Below are 23,531 nucleotides of genomic sequence, written 5' to 3'. Positions count from 1 at the left end.
TGGAAAATAGAGGCCTTCCAGGCAAATGAGCCTTTTAGGAGTTTACTCCAGGTTACCGTGGAATTCAGTTCCAGTTGCTGCTTCCTGCTTTGGTGGGTGGAGCTTTCCCTGGAGGCCTTCCCATTCTCCCTAAAGGAAGGACTCCGGAATACCAGGGGCCTGGAGATCAGACCTCTTGCTCAGCCCCAGAAGAGCTGAAGGGGAATCCCATACGTTGAGCACACTCCTCCCACACTCCCTTCTTGTCCCTTTGAAGTTTGTTTTCTTGGGAACTTAGGCTCCAAAAGGAAGAGGGGTAGTGAAGACCAGGAGAGGCAGTCAGGAGTGAGAGCTGGGGAATTTTCCTGCTTCCATTGTGGGCTGGGGCTGCAGCTTGCAGTAAAAAAAACAACAAACTTCCAAAAACATCTTTCCTTTCATTTTTGCTCCCCTTTATCCAAGCTCACAGGCGCCTGGAGCAGCTTATCTGGGTGCACAAACATCAGACAAGAAGTTCCCATGGCAACTCAAAACTTCCTCCTCAGCACTGTATTCAGTCTAAATCTCCAGGGTCCCTTTTCAAGGCCTCAATGAGGTTTCTGAGAAGCCACCCACAAAACAGCCTTAGGATCCAACCTCCTCCCCACCCCCAGCATGCTCAGTTGAAAGGACGCGGAGGGGGGTAGAAACTGTATTGGCAGAAAAACTTGTCATGGGATCTGTGGAGAGATTATAAAAGGAATGAGAGTTGCCTTTACAACAGATTTGAACCAGGAAGAATTTACCCGGTGGAGGGATTTCAAGTGTGCAAACGGGAAAGTATCCGGGATAGGGGAAGAACTAAGTTTTGTTTCAGAAAGCTGGCTCTCCACTCAGCGGCAGTGAAGCCTGGCGAATCTGGTCTCTTAGCTGCAGAGGGGCCCTGGGGTGCCCCCTAGCCCCAGCACATTTTAACTCATAGCCAGGCCAAAGATGGACAGTGGAGCTAAGGATGGGGAGAGAGAGCGAGAGAGAGTGGGGAACCTGGGCAGACCATAGCTTGTCAAGCCAAGCAAACTTCCGTGATTGCTGACAGTGGAGTTCCCAGATATAGCAAATAAAAATGCAGCACGCTCCATTTAAATCTGAGTTTCAGATAAGCAATGAATATGTTTTTAGTATAAGCATAGCCATACAATAGTTGGATTATATGTACACTAAACTATTATTTGTTGTGTATCCGAGCTTCAAATTTAACTGGGTATCCTGCATTTTATCTGGCAACCCTGACTTGCAGGCAGGGATGGAGGCTATGGCTGCCCCCTTCCTCCCCCCCCCGCCCCCGCTACTGCTGATATCCACGGGCACCTGGAGCGGTTCCTCTGTCCACACTGCAGAGAGATGCCTCCCTCCCTCCTGAACACCCAGCCTGAGCTCCAGGTAGGATGTAGGTAATGAACCTCAGGGGGACCTTTACTACAGCGCTGCGTAGCTTCCCGGGTATGGCCAAGCATGAGTTACTCCCTTCTAGCTCCGTGGTTAAGAGCATGGACTGTGGTGTCAGTGCAGATACCACTCCTTGATCCACTGCTAGACCGCTAGGTGACCTTCAACTCCTCATTTCCTCATCTCTGATATGGGGCAGACATTCTTTTGAGGAATAAAGGAGATACCACATGGGATGTCTTCACACTGCCTGTTGCAGAGTCTGGGCTCCAAAGTGGTCGCTGTTATTTTGATAACCCATTTAAAAGCAATAAAAATTTTCATCCACATGAAAAAAGTGGGATTAAAGACCAGAGTTGATAGGACCTCAGCAATGTGAAACAATGTAAAACAAACACAACCACACACACAAGCTATGCATAGCAAAGACTTTGAGGAGATAGCCCCAAATGTTACCAGTAGCTGCTTACAGTTAGTGGGATTGTGGGTAAGTCTTCCCCTTCTTTATTCTCAATTTCCCAAAATATTCATGGTGAACATGTAATACTTTAATATTAAAAAAATTATTTAAAAATAATTTGTGGTGAACAATTTTCTAGAAGTGTTCTATTACTTGGTGCATGACTTGAGACTACTGTAAATGAAAACGGATGGCTACCACCTTGGATTTGACTCCATAACCCCATCCTTGGGGGCTCCTAAAGGAGGGGTGCTCTCTTGCCTCTTCACTAAATAGCCCAGTTGGATCCTCACCCTGACTCTTACTTCCTGCTCTTCCATGTGTGAGACAACCAAGTAGTGCTTCTAGAGGTACGTGGCCCTGGGTTTGAATCTCAGCTCCACCCCTGATGTGCTGTGTGGCTTTAGACAAGCCATGTTATCTTCTGAGCCTAAATTTCCTCATGTTTAAAATAGGGGTTAGGCACATGCACATGCACATGCACCCCAATGTTCATAGCAGCAATGTCCACAATAGCCGAACTGTGGAAGGAGCCGAGATGCCCTTCAACAGATGAATGGATAAAGAGGTGGTCCATATATACAATGAAATATTACTCAGCCATCAGAAAGGATGAATACCCAACTTTTACATCAACATGGATGGGACTGGAGGAGATTATGCTAAGTGAAATAAATCAAGCAGAGAAAGACAATTATCATATGGTTTCACTTATATGTGGAACATACAGAATAGCATGGAGGACATTAGGAGAAGGAAGGGAAAAATGAAGGGGGGGCAATCAGAGGGGGAGATGAACCATGAGAGACTATGGACTCCAGGAAACAAACTGAGGGTTCTAGAGGTGAGAGGGTTGGGGGGGTGGGTTAGCCCAGTGATGGGTATTAAGGAGGGCACGTACTGCATGGAGCACTGGGTGTTATATGCAAACAATGAATCATGAAACACTACATCAAAAACTAATGAAGTACTGTATGGTGACTAACATAACATAAAAAAAAAAAAAAGGAGGTTAATACTTCTTACCTCCCTGAGAGGAGGGACATATCTGTTATATTTATGAATACATCCATGTGCCTTGTATGGGGGTAGTGCATACTGGTGGTCAGTATATATTGGTGGGAGGAATAACGGAATTACATTGATGAGTTGACAGATGTACAGCATTTGGCAAAGCGAGTGGCAATAACAGGTGATCAGCATTATTGGCCATTATTATTACTAGTCTCAGGAGGTGTGCAGAAGTTGGCCTGGATGGGCCTAAGTTGCCACTAAGTGTTTTCTACCCCATAGTGGGATAGAAGCTTTCTCTTAGCAGGACCATGGGCGAGCAGCTAAGCTCTTTAAAGCCCAGTCTCCTCATCTGTTAAATGGGGATGACAATTAGCAGTGACCTTGTAGGGTACTTAAGAATGAATGAGCCAGCAGTGCCTAGCACAAAGTCAAAGGCCTTGCCCCCTCCCTGGCTTGTAGCTGCGAGTGGTACAGATACAGGGCAGGCAAGTAGGGCCCGTGGGATGACTCTGATACGTCTGCTATTCTGAATAGGTTGCTAGTGAAAAATGTTGCCTTTTGAATGAGGCTCATCGCTGCAGCTCCGGGCTAGGCGGAGCACAGCGTTTTCAGATTAGATAGCCCTTCCTCATCTTTGTGAGAAGATAGGAACTGGATGGGAACACTTAAGAGTGCTTTGCGAGAAAATCGCTGGAGCTGGGGTTTGAAATCGGATTCATGGAATTATAGAGCTCCTCCCTTTCTGCCTGCCCCAGCTCAGCCAGATTTAAGACCCTCCCCCAGGAAGGCGCCGGGAGTGCTGAAGTCTTCGCCAGTTCTTGCTTTTGGACTTAAGAAAACCGTTGTTTCAATGTTCCCAAGCAGTAGCTCCGTGTGGGGATCTCCGCAGGGCGGAGCCAGTCTAAGTAAGAGAGGCAGTCGGTCCCAGAACGGACGTCGCGGGGGGCGGGGGAGGGTCAGGGGAGTTGGTGGGTCGGGGCCCGTGCAGACGTGCTGCCAATGACTCCCCTCGCGCCTTTGGCTCCAGGGGTCCGGCCGCAGGACCACTGGGTGGGGCGGGCTCTTTGCCCATGGCAGATCGGCAGATCGTAGCTGCCCCGTGAGCCCAAGTCCCCTGACACTTTCTAATCACTTACCCCAACTGGCAGGGACCTCGCTTGAGAAGGATTTTCACCTTCCCTAAACCTCTCTTTCCAAGCACAAGGTCCAGAGGGAGCCGCCCCAAACGCTTACTGCACACCTTCCTTTTCTTCTTTCTACATCTTCGGTTTTCCCAATTATTTTTACACGGACTATATACCATGTTTGTTTCATTTTCCTAAAGAAAACATCTCTTACTGTCCTGAGTAGAAAAGTAGTATGTGCTTACTGCAAAGAAGTAAACAAAAAGGCAAATAGGAGAGAAAAAAAGAAACACCTTGTCATCCAACTCTCATCCTTGAAAATAACCACCGTATGTTTCCTTCTAAATCTTTTTCTCTTTACATGCATAATATATAGAAAAATGGTTTCTCCCCTTCCTCTAACTTGCTCTCTTGCCCTTCCGCCGCTAATGTAATACCTCGCTGGACATGACCAGCGGCTATGCGTCTGTGCTTCTTCGTGCCCCACTGCAAGCAACTCCGGTCTTACCCATTTGCCCCTCTGCCACGCTCACAAACGCCTTCGCGCGCATTGGAGACCCGCCAGGAGATGGAACCTTGCCGCACTTTCAGTAGTTACGAAACGGGGTGAGTGTGTATGTGTGTATTTGGGGGGGCACGCTCGCACACTGGAATAAAGCGATATATCTAATGATAGGTCCCCCAAAGGAAGAATGTAGGAGGGAAAGAAGGAATGAAAGGAGAACGTGGAAAAGTAATTTAAAAGAATGAAAGAAGGGAGGAAAGCAGAGCAATGAAGGGGGGACCGAGGTGCTCGGCGCGGCGGGCTGGTCAGCCTGAGCGCGGGGTGCCCGCCCTGCCCTCTCGAGCTCTCCACGACGTAGGGGCGGGGAGGCCTTGCCCTCACTTACCGGACCGGAGCAACACGGCCCGGTAGAGACCCGTGGCCTCGGCGGGGTCCCGTGGCCGCTCGCCCAGCCTCTGCGCCATGCGCCTGTGCGCCCGACTGTGGAGCCGGCACTGCGGACCGGGAGCGCACCGGAGGATAGTACTCTGGAGCCGGAGCGCCTCCGCAGCGGTGACGCGCGAACCGAGGCCCAAACCCTGCTGCAGATCGAGTTACCACCGAGGCGGGAGCGCCCGGCGAGGAGGCGCCGCGGGGGAGGGATAGAGGGCAGGGACAAGGGCAGGTAGCCTGCCCGCACAGCAGGGTCCGGTGTGAAGACTCCTGACCCCCGGGTTCCAGGGCCAGGGGAGAACCCGATGTCCTGATTTCTGGCCTTGGTCTCCCACCTACTCTTCTCCATTTCTTCATTTCCCTGGCCGCTGGCCTCGTTGAATGCTACAAGCAGGTGTGGGATTCTGAAGTGGCATCTCTGGGATCACGTCCCAGTGCCACCAGTTAATAACTGTGTGATCCCACGATTTAATTACCTAACCTCTCAGAGCCACAGTTTTCTCATCTGTAAAATGGGGATAACCACAGTACTTATTATTTCCACAGAGTTATGAGGGTAATATGTATGTATATGTAGTATATGTATTCTATATACTGACTATATGTATTCTATATACTGACTATATATATAGTCGACTATATTATATATAGTCAGTATATGCATTATATATAATCTTAGAACAGTGGCTAGGGCAGAACAAACACTATATACTGGTATTAAAAAAAGTGTCTTGGGGTGAGGTGGCACCGAGAAGCAGGGAGCTTTACTGTAGGAGGCAAGATGTGGTGGGACTCCACTAGACTGATTTCTCCCAGTTTGTACAATTCCTTTAATAGCCAGAGATGGGAGGACCAACCAAAAGAGTCTAAAGGTGGAGAAGCAAAGTCAACCAGGCAGATTTAGAAGATATAAGAAACTGACAATTTTGATGATCTACTCTGTTTGGTGCTGTGCTGTTTCTTCTAATATAAAAACTAACGTTCATTGTGTACTTTATGTCCTATCTCATTTTAACTTCACAATCTTATGAATTAGTGTCTATTAGCCTTCCAATTTTGCAGATGAAGAAACTGAGGCTCAGAGAGGGTCAGCAATTTACCTGGGATCACACAGTATGGATCTGGGACACACTCTGGTAGTCCAACCTCAGACTTGGGTCACTCTGCTCTGCTGCCCCTCTATTATCTCATTTACGCTGCACGGAAGTGCTGAAGAGTAGGTATTATCTCCAGTTGAGAGATGAAGTCATTGAGACTCAGGGAGGTGAGGTGGCTTACCCATGCTTACATAGCTAGTTGAAAGATCCAAGACTTAATCCAGTTCTCCACTCACAAAACTAGTGCCCCTGAAATCTATAGACCCTCTGGAGCTGTCCAGGGTACTGGATGGCCTCTGTTCAAGGCTGTGCCTATGTGCGCCAGAGAATCTTGAGCGGGCTGTTGGAGTTTTGGCAAATCAGTACTGTCTCCCTGTGCCTCTGTGTCCTCTCCAGCCTTGGTGCCCCCTAGGCCAGCTGTCAGCCAACTCCTCTCTAGTTGGTCCTTTGCCACTTTCCAGGCCCAGCTTCTGCTGTGACTCAGAGATCTCTGTACTTCTCTGCTCTTCAGTTACCACCCCCAGTCCCAAGGACCCAAGTGACACACTTTGATCTTTGGGGACGTCACTGATTGGTCAGATGATCATGTCTCATCAACAACCAACCATCATGAGTGCCAGGCAAAATCACAGACATTTGACATTGACTATTTCATAGCCATTCTTTAGAGGATGAAATTATATATAATTTATTATTAATCTCATTTAATCCATTCTTTGATCAAGTATGATTATGCCCCTTTTAGAGAGAAGGAAAATAAGGTTCAAGTGACTTGCCCACAATCAGATAACTAGTTAGTAATGGAGCTGAAATTGGAACTCAGATGGTGCCAAAGCTTTTGCTGCAGGGGGGAAACAAAGCTAGCTGTTGAACAAGGTGGGGTGTTCAGGAAAATTGTGACTAAGTAATGAGCTTTTACAGAACATTTGAAAAGGATTAACTCTGGCTGCACTCCTGAGGAATTCTAGGTGGGTCTGACTTACCTGAGCCATTTAGTCTCTGCTTCTCATTTTCATTATGGAATATGGCCTGAGGAGAGTATTCTTTCTGTGAACAGAAGGAAAGTAGGTGGAGTGAGGACCCCCTGTTCCTTGGCAGGGGAGGACTGAAGAGATATTCATAATGTCCCTGAGTTCCCACAGGAGGGACTGATCAGGGTCAAATTCCTCTCCAGGGAAACAAATTACTATCATCCTTAGAGTGTGTGTGTATGTATATGCATGCACACGTGCATGTTGTGGCCATTTATGAGACATGCTCTTTTAAAAAAATAGATTTTTAAGAACAGTTTTAGATTTAGAGAAAAATTGAGAAGATAGTACAGAGAGTTCCTTATACTCTGCATCCAGTTTTTCTGTGAGCATCTTATATGTATGTAGATGTAGATGTATGTAGTATGGCACATTTGTTACAATTAATGAGCTAATATTGACACGTTATTATTAACTAACGTCCATACCTTACTTAGGTTTCCTTAGTTTTTACCTAATGTCCTTTTTCTGTTCCAGAATCCTATCCAAGATACCAGGTTACATTAGTTGTCAGGTCTCCTTGAGCTCCTCTTGGCTGTAATAGTTTTTCAGACCTTCTTTGTTTTTGATGACCTTGACAGTTTCAAAGAGCACTGAGATCCATATTCTTTTATGTTGAGTTCTTATCCTTGCTGTTGCTTTTACCTGAACTACCTTCTCCTTACCTTCCTGGCAAACTCTTCATCCTTCAAGGGCCAACTCAGAAGGCTTCCAGGTTTGGTCCTCAAAATCAGTTCTTAGACCTCTTCTCTCTATATACTGTCATGACTTTATTTTATTTTATTTTTTTAAAGATTTTATTTATTTATTTGACAGAGAGAGACACAGCAAAAGAGGGAACACAAGCAGAGGGAGTGGGAAAGGGAGAAGCAGGTTTCCCGCAGAGCAGGGAGACCAATGAGGGGCTCAATCCCAGGACTCTGGGATCATGATCTGAGCCAAAGGCAGACGCTTAATGACTGAGCCATTCAGATGCCCCAATACTGTCATGACTTTAAAAACAACTCTAAGCCAATGATCCCCAAATGCATAGTTCCAATCCAGACTTTCACTCTGAGCTTAAACTTTGGCCAACAGGCTGCTTGACATGTCCACTTGAAAGTCTAATAGGCCCTACTCACCATGGTCCAGACAGAACTATTGATCACTCCAGCCCCCCAACCTGTTCCTCCCCTGTCCCCCCATTTTGTCAAATGACTCCACTCTGGCCCTGTGGCTCAGACAGGAGCCTGGGGCTCTTCTTTGCCCTGTCACAAGCCCACAGTGCTTAGATCACCAAGGCATGATGAGTCCACTTCCTGCCATCTTTTCCATCCATCCATTTCTTCCAATGCCCCAACCCTAGCCCAGGCACCACTGTGCCTGGACGCCTGCAGTAGCTTGCCCTCTTTCAAGTTTTTCTTCACACAGACTCCAGAGCAAGCTTTTAAAATGTAACTCAGACTCCACTCTTGCCCTACTGAAAACCCTCTGGTACCTTCTCTTTGCACTTGGGATCAAACTCACATGACTTACCCTGGCTTTTAAGGCCTTGCAACCCAGACCCTACCTGCCACCCTCTCAAATACCACCTATCTGTTCCTTCATATGTTCAAGGATTTGGGATGCCTTAGTGAAGAAAACAGACAAAGGTCTTGGCCTTGTGGACCTGGCTTTCTAGTGGGGGAGCTAGACAATAAGCATAATGAATGAATAAGTAAAGTAGATAGTATGTTAGAAGGTGACAGGTACTATGGAAAAGAGGGAAATTAGAGGAGGGGGGAGAAGGTTAGTGGTAAGTGGGGGCCGTATGTAGTAATAACTGGCTGCCCGGAGGGTCTCATTGAGAAGGTGGGATGTGAACACAAACTTGCAGGAAGTGGGAGAGTTAGCCAGACAGATATTTTGGGCAAGAGTGTTGCAGACAGAGGGAACAGCTAGAGCAAAGGTCCTGAGGCTGGAGTGTGCCAGAAGGCTCAGGGAAGAGCAAGGCTGCCAGGTGGCTGGAGTGGAAGGGACGCAGGGGCAGTCACATGAGGGAAAGTCAGCAGGAAACAGGGGCCACCTTCCTTCACACCTCACACTCCAGCCACTAAGAGTTCTGTTGGGTTCTCCAAAGCCGTGCTGTTTCTCACCTCCTACTTTTGCACTAGCTGGTCCCTCAACCCTTGTGTATTCCCCAGCCCTGCCTGGCTCCTCCTGCTTATCCATTAAGTCTCAGCTGAAATGCCACTTCCCCAAGGAGGTCCCCCTCAATCATGTGCTCCAGCACCCCAAATTTCCCTTATATGACTCTTCACCACTGAGTTATTGTTTGAGCCCCATTTCCCCTATCAGACTGTACAAGTCTTGAGTGGGGGGGACTGGGTTCGCAGCTGTCTCCCCAGGGCGCACTCCAGAGCTGGGCTTGGCCTGGATGTCTGATAAGGATTTGTTGAAAGAAGGAATGCAGTGAATGAGTGAATGAGTGTGTGCACCCACACAGGGAGCTCTGGACTGTATGGGGAAGCGGGCAATTCCAAAGAGCAAGCCAGGGTCAGAACCCAGGGAGGACCCTGCTGTCTGCCCAGGGATTATTCAGGTGCACAGAAGGGCCTGGGGTGTTGACATTTCCCCAGGGTGTTCCCATCTTGAACTCTGCCACCCTGGGGGGCATAGAAAGGGAGGGTGTTTGGGATTTGGCCAAGCCTCTTTTGTGGTTTTTGACAAAGGGATTAAGAAGACAAGTAACTTCATCTCTGGAACAAAATTCCAGGACATAGAAAAAGAACCTGCTCCGGAGGGCTCGAAGGGGATCTGAGCTTCTTCTCACATCTCCCTACAGACCTGGGAAGTGGGGCTGGGGCCCAAGGGCAAGATTAGCATTACAAAGCCAGAATTTCATAAGGAGCAGCTCCCAGATCTGGAGTTCAAAGAATTGTCCCTTGCACGCTCGCCAACCCCCCTTGCATGAAAGACTTGTTGGAAAATCAGGCCATCCCGTGTCCAGTAACACATCAGTGATTGAGACAGATTCTTCTCTCCCTTCAATGACTGGAGTTTGGTGAGTGAAAAAACACCCCACTTGCATGCAACCCCTTGCAAAGGCAAAGCTGAATTGAATTTGCTGACACATTACTGGTCATTGATAGTCTTTTTCAAGGACTGTGCTCATAAATAAACCAATTCTCATTTGCTCACACACTTTCAGGGTTGGAAGATGCTACTTAGTTATAATTTTGGTTAGTGAAAGTTAACACACACACTTTCCAGAGGAAATACTATTGTGTAGGGAACAACATACACAACTATGGCTGAACACAACTCCGTGTGTTTGCATTTGCATTTCTCCTGACCTTACTGTGGCCACCACCTGCTTCTTTTTCATGCCCTGATTGTTGAGAAAGTTTTTCGGGGTTGGTCCTTGGTGACCTTCAATGAGCCTATCCCACAAAGTTTTGTGTCCTCCACTTTGCTCTGCTGCTTCCCCTGGAGACTGATGCACGTATTTTAGAAGTGTCAAGGAGACTATGGACCCATCACACGTCCTTCTTAGTCTTCCCCACAGGATGCATGCACCAAGTTACACCTAAGGGACCTTGCTTTGTTTGTCTGAAAATATTTTAAAAATTGAAATATAACACATATACATAAAATGCACTAATTTTAAGTGTGTAGCTCAACAAAGTTTTACATATGTATTCACCCAAACAACCACCTCCAAGATCGAGATATAAAATACCCCTTGCACCCCAGAAGGCTCCCTTGTTCCCCTTCTCAGTCATTGGCCACCATTTCCCCGCATAAGCACTAATTCTAAATGATGCCACCATAGGTTTGTTTCTCTTGTTCTAGAACTTCATATGAATGGAACATTTACTCATTGGGGTCTGACTTCTTTTACTCGAGAGCATGTTTGAGATTCATTGATGTTGTTATCTGTATCAGCAGTTCCCCTGTGGTTGGACATTTGCGTGGTTTCCAGTTTAGACTATGACTAATAAAGCTGCTATGAACAACTTTCTATGACTTTTTGGGTACACACAGCGCTGGTTTCTGTTGGGGAAATACCCAGCAGTGGAATTGCAGGTCATAAGATAGGTGACTATTTACCACTACTAGATACTGTCACCAGTGATTTTATCAGTTTGTGTGTTGTGCTTTTGACATCTTCACAACATCAATTTTGTTTTAAACACATACAGGTCACTTCTGTGCCCAATCCTTTGGACTGGTGGGGGAGGGAAAGGAGGTATTAGCAAAATTGCATCTTGGATGAACAGAGAGGGGCCTGAGTTCTGACCTTGGAAGAGATGAGGGTAGGACCTCAGAGTATTTGTCCTCGTAACCTAGAGCGTGTCAGACGGAAGTGTGTCTCTGGGTGTCCTCATTTATCCCCCTCCACGATTAAACTGGAAACACCCCGAGCACAGGTGCTGTGACTTATTCAGGTCTGTGTCTTCAATGTCTGGCATGGTTCCTGGCACTTAGATAGGTGCTTAGCACGGAAAAGCAGTTTAAAATTGTCGCACATATTTACTGAGCACATCCTAGAGCCGAACTCTGTGAAAAGACTTTACCAATGTGGTCGCACTGAAGCTGCACGATAGTCCTTTGAACTCAGGGGAGAGGGGGGCTCCTGCCGTATGGATGAGGAAGGAAGCTGCGGGCCTGAGCAGGTTAGGATACACAGCTTGCAAGTAGCAGCTCTGCAGTGAGACTGGAGGCAGTCTGACTCGGGAGTCTGCAGTCTTTGCCACATTCACGAATTGAGTGTGTGTGTTGGCAAGAACCTGCACCCCATTTTACAGAGGAGGAAGCTGAGGCTCAGAGACGTTAAGGAACCCTTCTCTATGGAGTCAGCTGGGCCAGCCTCCCTGCAAAGCTAATTCTTTTTTTTATTTTAAAGATTTTATTTATTTGAGAGAGAGAGTGCCTGCAGGAGCTGGGGGAAGGGCAGGGAGCCCTTCTGTGACAGGGCGTCGGGGGGCTCTCTATCCCAGGACCCCAGGATCACCACTTGAGCTGAACTGACTGATCCACCCAGGTGCCCCTGCAAAGCTAATTCTTTTTTTTTTTTTTAAAGATTTTTTTTTTTTTATTTGACAGAGATAGAGAGGGAGAGCACAAGCAGGTGGAGTGGCAGGCAGAGGGAGAGGGAGAAGCAGGCTCCCCGCTGAAGAAGGAGCCTGATGCGGGGCTCGATCCCAGGATCCTGGGATCATGACCTGAGCCAAAGGCAGCCGCTTAACCGACTGAGCCACCCAGGCGCCCCCAAAGCTAATTCTTAAAGGTGGAATATTTTTAATATGGACCCTTGGTTGCTGCTCCCCAAATCCTGCTCCCCACTCCTGAGCGCATGGCCACCGGGTGTCACCGGGTGTCTCCTGAACCTCTGCCTTAGCACCTCACACTCACAAAGCCGCCTCCCTGTCCTCCATCGCCCAGGAGTGGAGAGAATCAAACCCAGCAATCCTTCCTTTAAAGTGCTGGGTACTGTTTGGAGAGGGCCAGACTCCGGGACTTGCTCCTTCCCAGGGGTCCACTTAGTCACACTGGTGTTGGGTTCTCAGCTGAGTGCGGTAACCAGGGCACCGTCTTCCATCAAAGGAAGACTCCGTGGTTCTGGTCTCCAGGGTCTTCTGACAGCTCCATTCATTTCAGCCCCTCGGGCCTCAGAGACCCGGAACTCTGCCCTCCCGCAACCCAAGCTGGGGCACGGGGCCAGGAGCCACCCCCCTTCCCCCAGGAGCCAGAGGGGCAACCTTCCTCTCCTGGCCTGGACTTTGTGGTTGTTTCATTATCCTTGAAAGCTCTTAAAGTATTTCACACAAGTACTAGATATATAATTGTAAACCTGCTGCTTTAAACATTTGGAAAACCTAAGCGCATATAAATTGAAGAGTAACATTTCTCCTTACTGCCCCCTCTCAACCCCATCGCGCCCCTGCCCCAGACTTACCACTTGTTGTTGATGCTGTGTGTGTGAATGTTTTGGTTATTTGTCTGCAGCTTGCTTTCTAAACTCTATAATATGTCTTCTAGATATTTCCATGCAATACATGGGCATCCTCTTCACTATTTTGATCTACTGCTGTGTAAAATATAGTGTGATGCCCATAGTTGTTTTTTTTTCCCAACCGATCCCTTTTAGCTGGACATGTAGGTTTTTTTTCCAATTTGTCGCTATTACAAATAATTCTGCTCCAAACATCCATGTGCTTGCCTGTCTGTGCGTGGATGTGGGCGATTCTCTAGGGCAGACACTATGAAGTGGAAATGCCGGGCCAATGCTAAATTTTAGCAGATGCTACCAAATTACCGTCCAGAATGGCTGTACCATTTCACACGCCCACCCTCAGTGTCTGAGATTACTGGATTGTCTACACTCTCACTAACTCTGGGTGTTATGAATCTTTAGGTTTGTCTACTGAAAATGAGTCTATGGTATTACGAGTCAGGATAGTGGGGGGTGATAGTGGATGGGAAGAGGCATGAGGGGGCTTTTGGGATGCTGTTGATGTGTGTTTTTTGATCTCAGTAGTGGCTACACAAATATTTTCAGTTTCTCAAAATTCATTGAGTGTCATGCTTATGATAGGTACACTTTTCTGTATGTATGTTATTCTTCAATAAAATGTTCAAACTATTTCCTTCCTCCCCCAGTCTGGTGGATGACAAACAATATCCCATGATCATTTTATTTTGGAGGTTGAGCTTTCTTTTTTTTTTTTAAAGATTTTATTTACTTATTTGAGAGAGAGAGTGAGCGAGAGAGAGAGCATGCATGCATGTTCTCTGTGGGGGGGAGGGGCAGAGGGACAAGCAGACTCCCCACTGGGGAGGGGAGCCCGATATGGGTCTCGATCTCAGGACCCCGGGATCAAGTGGGGGGGGAGGGGCAGAGGGACAAGCATACTCCCCACTGAGCAGGGAGCCCGATACGCGTCTCGATCTCAGGACCCCAGGATCATGACCTGAGCCAAAGGTAGAAGCTTAACTGACTGAGCCACCCAGGTGCCTTGGTTGAGCCTTCTTTTGTTGGTAAATTGGCTTTCTGTGTTCCTTCTTCTGGAGTATTTTACTTCTGGGTCTTATGGAAATGGTTTGTCTGACAGAGGAAACCCTCTTTCAGAAAGGGGAAAAGGTACTTGACCCTCCCTGAGCACCAATCATATGCTCTCATGCTCACAGCACTCATTCAGGGTAGGTGCCATTCACCCCACGAGGCTGGGGCTCAGAGCAGTGAGGTGACATGCCCAAGGTGATACAATTGTCTGACTGCAGAGTCCTACCCTCCTTGTTACCCTTTGAGCTGCTCATGTGGCAGGCATTGGGCCAACCATGCAATAGGCATGATTGCAAGTAACCCCTGCAACCGCCCAGTGAGGTAGCTGTATGGTCATCCTGTTTTACCGATGAGAACACTGGAGCGCAGAAAGGTCAAATAACCTGTGCAGTGCACCCCGTTGGTAAGCGGAAGAGCAGGGTGAGCCCAGGTCAGCTTGGCTTTAATGCTGTGATAAGGCAGTTCTATCCAACAGAATGTTCCGCAGTGATGGACATGTTTGGTATCTGTGCTGACAGTATGGTAGCCCCTGGCCACATGCAGCTGTTCTACCCTTGAAATGTGGCTAGTCCTTCTGTGGAACTGAAATTTTAGTCTTATTTAATTTTAATTAATTTAGGTGGCCTGTATTGGACAGTGCGACTTTAAACAGTCGGGTCACGAGAAGGAGAGAAACTGCAGGGTTACGGGTGCAGCTGACAGAGCGGCTGTCCCAGTGGGAAACCAGCCAGCTCACCAGGAGGGACCCACTCCCAGCAGTTCTCACACAGCCCACACACAGCTGGCTCTCTTTTCGGGCACCGGAACCAAGCTCTGCAGCAAGAACCACAACTATTATAATCAGATGTGGTCTTAACAAACCTCTTAACTCAGTTTCCTCATGCATAAAACGGGTATCAGAATAGGGCTTTTTTTTTTTTAAGATTTTATTTATCTTTTGAAAGAGAGAGAGAATGGGGGAGGGGCAGAAGGAGAGGGATAAGCAGGCTCCCTGCTGAGCGGGGAGCCTGACACAGGGCTCGATTCCAGGACCCCGTGATCATGACCTGAGTCAAAGGCAAGTGCTTAACCAATGAAGCTACCCAGGCACCCCAAAATATGACTTGTTTTAAGACTAAATGAGAGAAGGGGTGCCTGGGTGGCTCAGTCGGTTAAGCATCTGCCTTCGGCTCAGGTCATGATCCCGGGGTCCTGGAATCGAGCCCTGTGTCAGGCTCCCTGCTTAGCAGGGAGCCTGCTTATCCCTCTCCTGCCCCTCCCCCCATTCTCTCTCTCTTTCAAATAAATAAATAAAATCTTAAAAAAAAAAAGACTAAATGAGAGAATGTACAGTGGCAGCACATATTTGACATTCAGTAAGCTAGTCGACAGTCAGACTGTTACCACAATGATGCGTCGTAGGCTCACTTTTAAACTTTCAAGGTTTTTCATTACATAGTGATAAAACATATTCATGCTAAAATTTAAATAATGAAGATGGGTATAAAGTGGGACCTAAAAATCTCCGAATACTTTAAACCCCAATCCTCCTCCCAGTGACACCGTTGTGGGAAGTTTCTTATGTGCCCACACAGGAATTGGTTCCACTTTCATTAAACATCTCAGACCATTCTGATCTATCCTTTTGAAAAGTGGGAAAGGGGTCAGACTAAATGCACTATTCCATAACTTGCTTTTGTCACTTTATGATATCTCAAGGCTGTCTTAAGGGTCAGCAATGTTTCCATGAGCACTTAACACACGTCTTTCTGTATATGGGTAAGTTCACCCGCCAGAGGGAAAAATCTTACCAGTGGTATCGCTGGGGTAATGGTTGGGGTATTTTCAACTGTGAAAGATCTTGGCATATGTAAAATCTCCTTTTAAACCTCTCAGGATCACTGGACTTTAAAGGAATGTTCTAGTAGGTTCTTCTGACAAGATTCCTCAAACCATTGCTAATAATCACCTCCGGAATGCATTTGCTGGGTGGGTTTGGAATTTTGGAGAAAGTTTCTCTTTAAGCAGATCTGGTTTCTAAGGTCTCCTTGGTGTAGGGACATGGATGGGGAGGGGAGGGCAGGAGAGGGGACTTGGCAAGAGGGCACCCGGGAGTCAGGGACCTGGATCCCTACTAATCCCAGCTCTGGCTGGCTGCTGGAGTCTGAGGGCAAAAACTCTGCCTTCTTGGGAGAAAAATCCTGTAGGAAACACTCTAGGGGAGCCACCGAGCCTGTGGATCTGGGTGGGGAAGGGGGAGGAGAGGAGATATCTAGAAGGGCCTTGCCAAGGACTGGACAATGGCGATTCTCAGCAGGCGAAATCCAAACAGCCCACAAGTGTAAGAAAAGATGGTTGGCCTCCCCAGAAACCAAAGAAATGAACACTGAAGGAACAATGCAGTATTATTTGTCACCTATCAGATTGGCAAAAATTAAAACAAAAATGGTACCTAGTATTGGAGACCGTTGGATACCTCGTGCGGGGAAATGGACACGCCAGTCCTCCTGGAGGGAGTGTTGAGAGGACAGTCATCCTGCAGGGAAACGTGTGTACTCTGATATCTATACTCTTCCATTTCTAGGAATTTGTTTTCAGGAAACAGCCAAACATATGCATAAGGATACATGCTCGAGGATTTGCATTAACCAGCGTTGTTCATGATAGTAAGAGGATTGAAACTAGGTAAATATCCAGAGGTAGAGAATTGATTAAAATAAACTGTGTTATCTCCATAAAAGGTAACAATCTTTGGCTAAAACTGATATTGTAGACTCATGTTTACTAACATGGAAGATGCCCACTATCTGTATATGAAAATCAAGTGGAAAAAAAAAAAACAGGGTACAAAATAGTATTTGTGATTCCATTTTTATCAGTAACAAAATTAGCTATATGTATATTATTACATATATAGTGTTATGCTATAGATAGGACATATTATATATATACATATACATATGTTACATATATCAATTATATGTCTGCATGTATATGTGTGTGTATGTGTGTCTACATATGTATATTATGTGAATTTTTGTGGGAAATGTTTGGAAGGGTAGAAGGAAAATGTCTCCAGTGATTATACTCAAGTGGTGGGAAATTTTATTCATTCATTCATTCATTCATTCATTCATTCATTCATTTTTGTCATTTTTTGCATTGCTGAGGGGTTTATTTATTCATTTTTTGGCAATGAGCTTGTATTATTTTTATAATAGGAAAAATAACGTATTAATATTTATTTAGGAAGCAAAGAAAGCTGATAACTCTGTCTCAACTATGTTAGCCAGTCTAAGTGCAACTGTCCCCTCACACCAAGACTGTCCCCAACTCTTGTCCACTTTAGAAGCCCCCTCTGATCCCAGGGCTGTCTGTAATTACAATAATAATAATGAGGAGGAGGAGGATAATGATGTCAATGTATTAAGCACACACTGCAAGCCAGGCATTGGCTGGTACTTGATGCACATTCTTTCATCAGATCCTCATAGTGGCCTGAGACGTAGATACTCTCATGTCTTTGGATTTCCTAGGAGGGCCTGAAATGGGGACTCCGTGCAAGTGATTTACTGGGGGAGGGCATTCATAGGAAGTCTGTGAAGGAGTGAGAGAGGGAAGCAGGATGGGGAAGGAGAAATTCAGCAAAGGGGGGGGGGTTCAGCTGAAGTCTGGTCTCAGCCTGACCCCATGGGGAAGTCTGGACTCTACATGGTACCGGGTTGTCCTGCTTTGAGGCAAGAGGACTGGTCTTTTATCCCTCTACATTAGTTGGTCATTGGCTGTAGGACATGGGAAAGGATAACCAGGCAGATCGGGTCAACCTCCCAAGTACCTCTGGGTGAGTCACATCCCATCAGCTAATCGTTCTAAGAAGAGTGTATCTGTTAGCTGCCAATGCTCATAGCACCTGGCAGCTGGGTGTGCTGGACGAGTACAGGGGATCTGGGTGGAGCACTAACCTCCTCCATGTTATTATCCCCATTTTACAGATGGGAAAACTGTGGCTCGGAGAGGTTCAGTGACTTGCCCAAGGCTACTCAGCTGGTAAGAGACGGAGCCTGGTTTTGAACTCAGGTCTGAAGCTCTTGTATTGAGCCCTAAAGCCAGACTGCTGGCAATTTCAGAGAGGAAGGAGACTGAGGCTGTGGGTGGATGCCCTCCCAACATCCCCTACCCCACCATGTGCCCCCTCCACCTGCTCTCTGTGCTTCACATTAGCACCTTGGGTTGAGAAGCACTTCCAACCTGGGCTGTTGAAGAAGGGAGCCACAAAAGGCCTTTGTGTTTCTGCAGAGGGCCCTGAAGATTGTATATTGGCGGAGCTGGTTGCTAGGAGACATTTCTCAAGAAAGGTTCCTTTGGAAAATGAGCTCAGGCTCTGCCCATAGCCTCACATCATTATAACTGGGAGAGAGACATCCCAGCCTGTGTTTCCCCCAAGGTATTAGATGTGGATCCAATTCCTTCTACTGGTTCTTCCAGGCCTCCAGCTCAGAGTGTATCCCAGCTGAAAACAGCTCCTGGGCCAGATAAACTCAGAACCATTAGGTAATCATTATCTAATTACCATTAGGTAAACAGGGAAACTGAGGCACAGGGAGTTGAGGAACTCACGTAGTGAGCTGGTGGCAGGGTCATGGCTTGTGTGTCATTAATGCACGAGGCAGCCCCTGCCCCCCCAACTCTCTGAATCCTGTGTGGGTAAAACAGGATTCCTCATATTCCTCAGTATATGAGGACCATGCATTCCCCTTTATGAATTCTTGGGTTTCAAAGCCTTCTGGGGGACGAATGATTACTTTGCTCAAGTGGAGATGAGCAGCTGGTATTAATTGGGCATCTGCCAGGTGCCCAAACTGGAGTAGGTGTTTTAGGGTCTTCGTCTGCTAAATCTGACCTCTGGACCATCTTGGGGTCCATTTCTACTGGTTGTTTTATTCTTGACTAAAGATCACATTTTCCTGTTTCTTTGCATGTCTAGAAAATCTTGATCTTGTACTGAATGTTGTGTGTGTGTGATGTGTTATAGAATCTGGGTTCTGTTTTCTTCTGAAGAGTGTTAAGTTTTATTTTAGCAGACAGCGTGATTACTGGCTGATCCTTTTGAAATCCCATGTGCCTCATTTTACACTTTGTTAGGGAGGATTCATGCAAAGCTGGAGCTATCTCCTAAGCCTCCCGAACTTGGCAGGACTCGCCTTTACACTGTCCTCTGAGGATATAGAAGGATTTGGCTTCGGGCTTTGTTGGGGCTGGTCTCGAGCAGCACCTACACCAGAGCGTGGTCCTCACTTCTAGGGTGCAGGCTTTCTGGCGTCTCAGTTTGAAGCCTGTGATGAAGGTCTCTCCAACGTCTCCCAGCCTGCTTGCCCCACAGGATCTATTTGCTCTCCACCCTCAAAACAGCTGCTCTCTGGTAAGCCTTGGGTAGTTTCACCCTGTGCAAGCAGAGCCCAGCCTTTGGGCAAGGACTTGTGGGTCCCGGGGCTCCCCCACACAGACTTCTGGGGCCCCCTGGCTATGCAGCTCTCTCCTCTCCAGTGTCCTGTCCTGCAGATTCCTTCTGTTTCTGTTGTCCCAGTTGCCCAAACTCTGGTCCCTGCCTCCTGAGCTTAGAGGGACTGAGGTGCTCTGCTTAAGCTCCAATGCCCTGTGCCATGCTCAGGAAATTGTTCCTAGGACAAGAGCCCAGGTGATGAGGGGCTCACCTTGTGAGTTTTCCCTCCCTCAGAATCACAGTACGTATTGTCTGCTGCCTGATCTCTGATTTTGTCAAGTGTTACGTTATTTTTGGTGGGAGGGCTGGGCTGGTACCAAGTCCTTCGTTATGGCCGGAAGGGGAAGTCCAACTCCTAGCTGGGCTCTCTCTCTCTCTCCATTTGTCTTGGAAAGTTTACAAGGACCCTGGGAAGAAGGGCTTACTATCCCCATTGAAGAAGCAAGGAAACAGGTTCAGAGGGGTACAGTAAGTTGCCCCACCAGCAAAATGGGGCAAGTTGCTGAAGAGTTTGCTGGACGCCAGAGCCCATGTTTTGTCCCTGTCCTGCTGTCATTGGAAAAGCTAAAATCAAAACTAAATTTCACTGTTACCATCAGCAAAATGGCAGCATTTTCTGAGCCAGCTCCCATATCTTCCTACATCCCATCCCTCCCTGTCTACTTTATTCCTGTTTCTGCCACTGACCCCCTGTTCTAGCTGTTGTCACCCTTTGTGTGGAGGATTATAGTTGTCGCCTATGGGGCCTCTGTTGTATTCTTCCCAGAACACTTTTGCTGTCTTATTCTCTTGCTCCACTGACTTCGGGGGCTCCCTGTGACCCAGAGTGGCCCTTCCCAAAGGGTAGAATTAAGAACTTAGGGAATGCTATAGCCCACAGATCTCTTCTTGGAGATTCACAGCTGGAAGTGTGACCATGCAGAGGCTCTGTAGGAAAGAAACCTGTTTAATTGGGCTTCACCCAGTCTTTGGCCCTGAAACCCTTTGCTCATCTAACACCTATTAAAATCTTGGGGAACATACTAGAGAACGTTGGACCACAGAGTAAAGGCTAGTCTTGTCTTTTCTTGTATTTTTCTTTTCAGGCTAGTATTTTCTGTCTGCATTCCAGTCCTACATTTCAACCTACTCTTTCAATTTCATTTCCAATGACTTATCACAAGTCACCCTTCCCCTCCATACCTGTTTCCCCCTCCAGCCTTCAAGCCCTTCTAGCTGTAAGAATGATATAAGCCTGTACCTGTTGGGAGTTTCCATGAGGGGGGACTGGCCCAGGAATGAGGTTGACCAGAGGAAAGTGGAGCCATGAGGAAGAGGGGGACCAGGTCTTGAAGACTTCATTTAAGACCCTGGATCCAGCCTTGCCTGAAGCCATTACTCCTAGACTTTCAGCTACAAGAACTGATAAATTATCTTTCCTTCCCCCTTAGCTGCAACCAAAAGAGTAAACAGCAGCCTGGGAATCCTCTGTGGGGCTCTTTCCAGAACAGCTCCTTCCTCATACGTTAAGTAACAATTACCCTAAGAGCCAGGCACCTCATCTATACCAAACCTGCAAAGTGATATAAGTATCCCCATTTTACAGATGAAGAAACTGGGGCTCAGGGAAGTTGAGTCACTTGCCCAAGTCCCACATCTGGCCGATGGCAGAGCTGAGATTTGCCTCCTGCACCTGGAAGGAACCACCAAGTCCATAGCATCCAAATCTGGCCTGGAACCTCCCTCCCCAGACTCTTGTGGCCGTGGTATGGGGGACACCTGGGCTTTCTGGAACGGGGCAAAGGCAAGGAAATCAGCAGTGAGACCTGGCTGCAGATCCCATTACGCCAATGGAGATCACGTTTCCTCTGTTCCGGCACCATGAGCAGGGCAGAGAGGCGGGCAGGCGGCCACTTCCCTGGTTATTCAAGTAGAAAATTACAGGTGCCCAAAATAGCCTGGGCATTCTTTTATTTATGAATAAGCGGCAAGTCCGTGAAGCTGGAATGGGGGCTTATATGTATTTCTTTCCGTTGATCACTTTCCTGAGATCTGCAGAGATCTCTGGTTCTTTCAGGGGACTTTCTCAGGAGTTGCCAGGATTGGGGTGGGGTGTTTTCAGGGTACGGTGGTGAAAAAAAGAGAAATGAGGCCTCACCACACAGGAGCTGAAGATGTCCCGGTCCTAGGGCTTGAGTTCCCAGAGGGTATAGGGGTTGAGATAGCATACATGGGTCTGTCCCAGCCATCCCCGTCTTGCTGTGTGGCCTTGGGCAAATGGCTTAACCCTTCTGGGCCTCCATTTCTTCTTCTGTACAATTGAATGAGTCCTAAGCTCACAGAAATGTTTATTTTCTTCTGGCATAAAATTAATACTTGCTCATTATAGAAAATGAAGCAAGTGCAAACAACAACAACAACAACAACAAACAACCTACAGAAAAATGACCATTATATCCCTTCATTGTTCCTCCCCAATTAATATAATCAGGATTAACCTTTGGTATATATCCTTCCAGTCTTTCTTTCCATGTATGCATAAAAAATGGCTGGTAGAGCCTAATCCCTGAGCCATTGTGCTCTGAAGAGGGAACCCTCATTTACGTTATAGTCAGCAAATATTAATCAGTCAACAAACAGTATTGAGCCCTGCTCTAGGCCTGGGTGGCTTGGAGGCAGCTTTCTCCCAATACCCACCCCCCGCATCCTCTTTCTGTTTCTCTAGCCCTCTGGCAGCAACCCCAACACTGGGTCCTCACTCAGAACCACCTGAGGGGTTGGTGAGGAGAAGAAGTCATTTTGCGGGTCTCAGACATGGATGTGGGGCCAAAACTGGGGCCTGGAATCTGCTGGTGGGGACATGTGTGACCTTCCCGTGCCACCTCTGCCTCTCCTCCCTGCTGCCCTCCCCCAGGGCTGCGTGTTGTCCAGTTCACGGGTAAAGAGATTAGAACCAGTGCCTGGCACACAGCGTCCAGTCGATTCATCTTAGCTGCTGATAGGACTGTGACATCATTAGTAGTCTTGGTGGGGGCTAGGCAACCTGAGGCCATTCCCTCTCGGAGACTCTGATTGGTAATGAACATGAGGAGAGAGCTGAGTCACTTGCAGGATGGAAATAACAGCATTAATGATGACCACGTACGTCCATTTATCTGGGCAGCACTGCACCAGATCATTCTTTTCGCTGCTTACAGCCACCAAAGTAATGCGTGTCGTTAGTTGTCACTCACAGGTGAAGAAACTGAGGCTCAGGGATTTCAAGTGGCTCTCCCCAGGCCACACGGCTGGCACGTGGCCAACAGGGACTTGATCCCAGGTTTGTCCTGTGCAGGATCCCTCATCCCTGAGGTTCAGCCTGTCCCGGGGAGGAAGGCCTGATTCCTGCCCCTGGGGAGCTCACCCTCTGGTGGCAGATGCCCTAATTTAGAACTTTCCTCCAAGTTCCCTGGGTTTGCTGAGGGGTCGAGGGAGAAGGCTGCAGGCTCTGGGGTTGGACTGCCTTGGTGTAGATTCCTACTCTGACACCTCCTAGCTCTGTCACCTGCCTAGCTTCTCCCAGCCTCAGTTTCCCCTCTCAAAAATGGGGATAATCAAAGTGGTGGCGAGCGGATGGAATTGCTCAATAAATACAGCTGTTAATAACTTTATCACTGATGTGATTCCCAGAGGACTTACTGAATCTCCAAAGGCCACCTTCCCTTCCACCTGGGTGGTGGGCAGGGCTGTGGCTGGTTTCACTCAAGGAAACCCTGGCCTTCCCCGAGCACTTGGAGTTGGTTCCTTCCTGTCGGATAGTGCTGCCTTTGGTTTGGGCTGCTGCAGACAAGCGCCCCAGTGTGAAGGGAGGTGGCGGAAAGAGTGGGTCCTGCCCAAAAGCCCCCAACATCCTCTCCCTCCACTCTACTTCCTCCTCCCAGTCTGAGAGCAGCAGAATTCTGACAGCCACACTTGTCCTCCCAGCAACGGGGCTGTCCTG

General features: G+C 47.6%; 1 protein-coding gene across 2 annotated transcripts in view; it reads right to left on the bottom strand.

The window, feature by feature from the left end:
• The window catches only part of FAM107A (family with sequence similarity 107 member A), a 51,619-nt gene that overhangs the window by 14,704 nt on the left and 13,384 nt on the right, over positions 1-23,531 (bottom strand). The window contains exon 2 of one of the 2 annotated variants that reach the window (XM_034997873.1): positions 7,020-7,083. In XM_034997873.1, the coding sequence (XP_034853764.1) occupies positions 7,020-7,083 (64 nt within the window). Of the gene's footprint in view, positions 1-4,892; positions 5,055-7,019; positions 7,084-23,531 lie in introns of those variants that run through there. The other variant, XM_034997874.1, reaches the window with a different exon arrangement.

Source organism: Mirounga leonina, unplaced genomic scaffold, assembly GCF_011800145.1.
Source record: "Mirounga leonina isolate KUSES-001 unplaced genomic scaffold, KU_Mleo_1.0 Mir_94, whole genome shotgun sequence".
Taxonomy (NCBI): Eukaryota; Metazoa; Chordata; class Mammalia; order Carnivora; family Phocidae; genus Mirounga; species Mirounga leonina.
The sequence above is the reverse complement of the archived record's forward strand: the minus strand, read 5'-3'. Positions and strand labels throughout refer to the sequence as shown.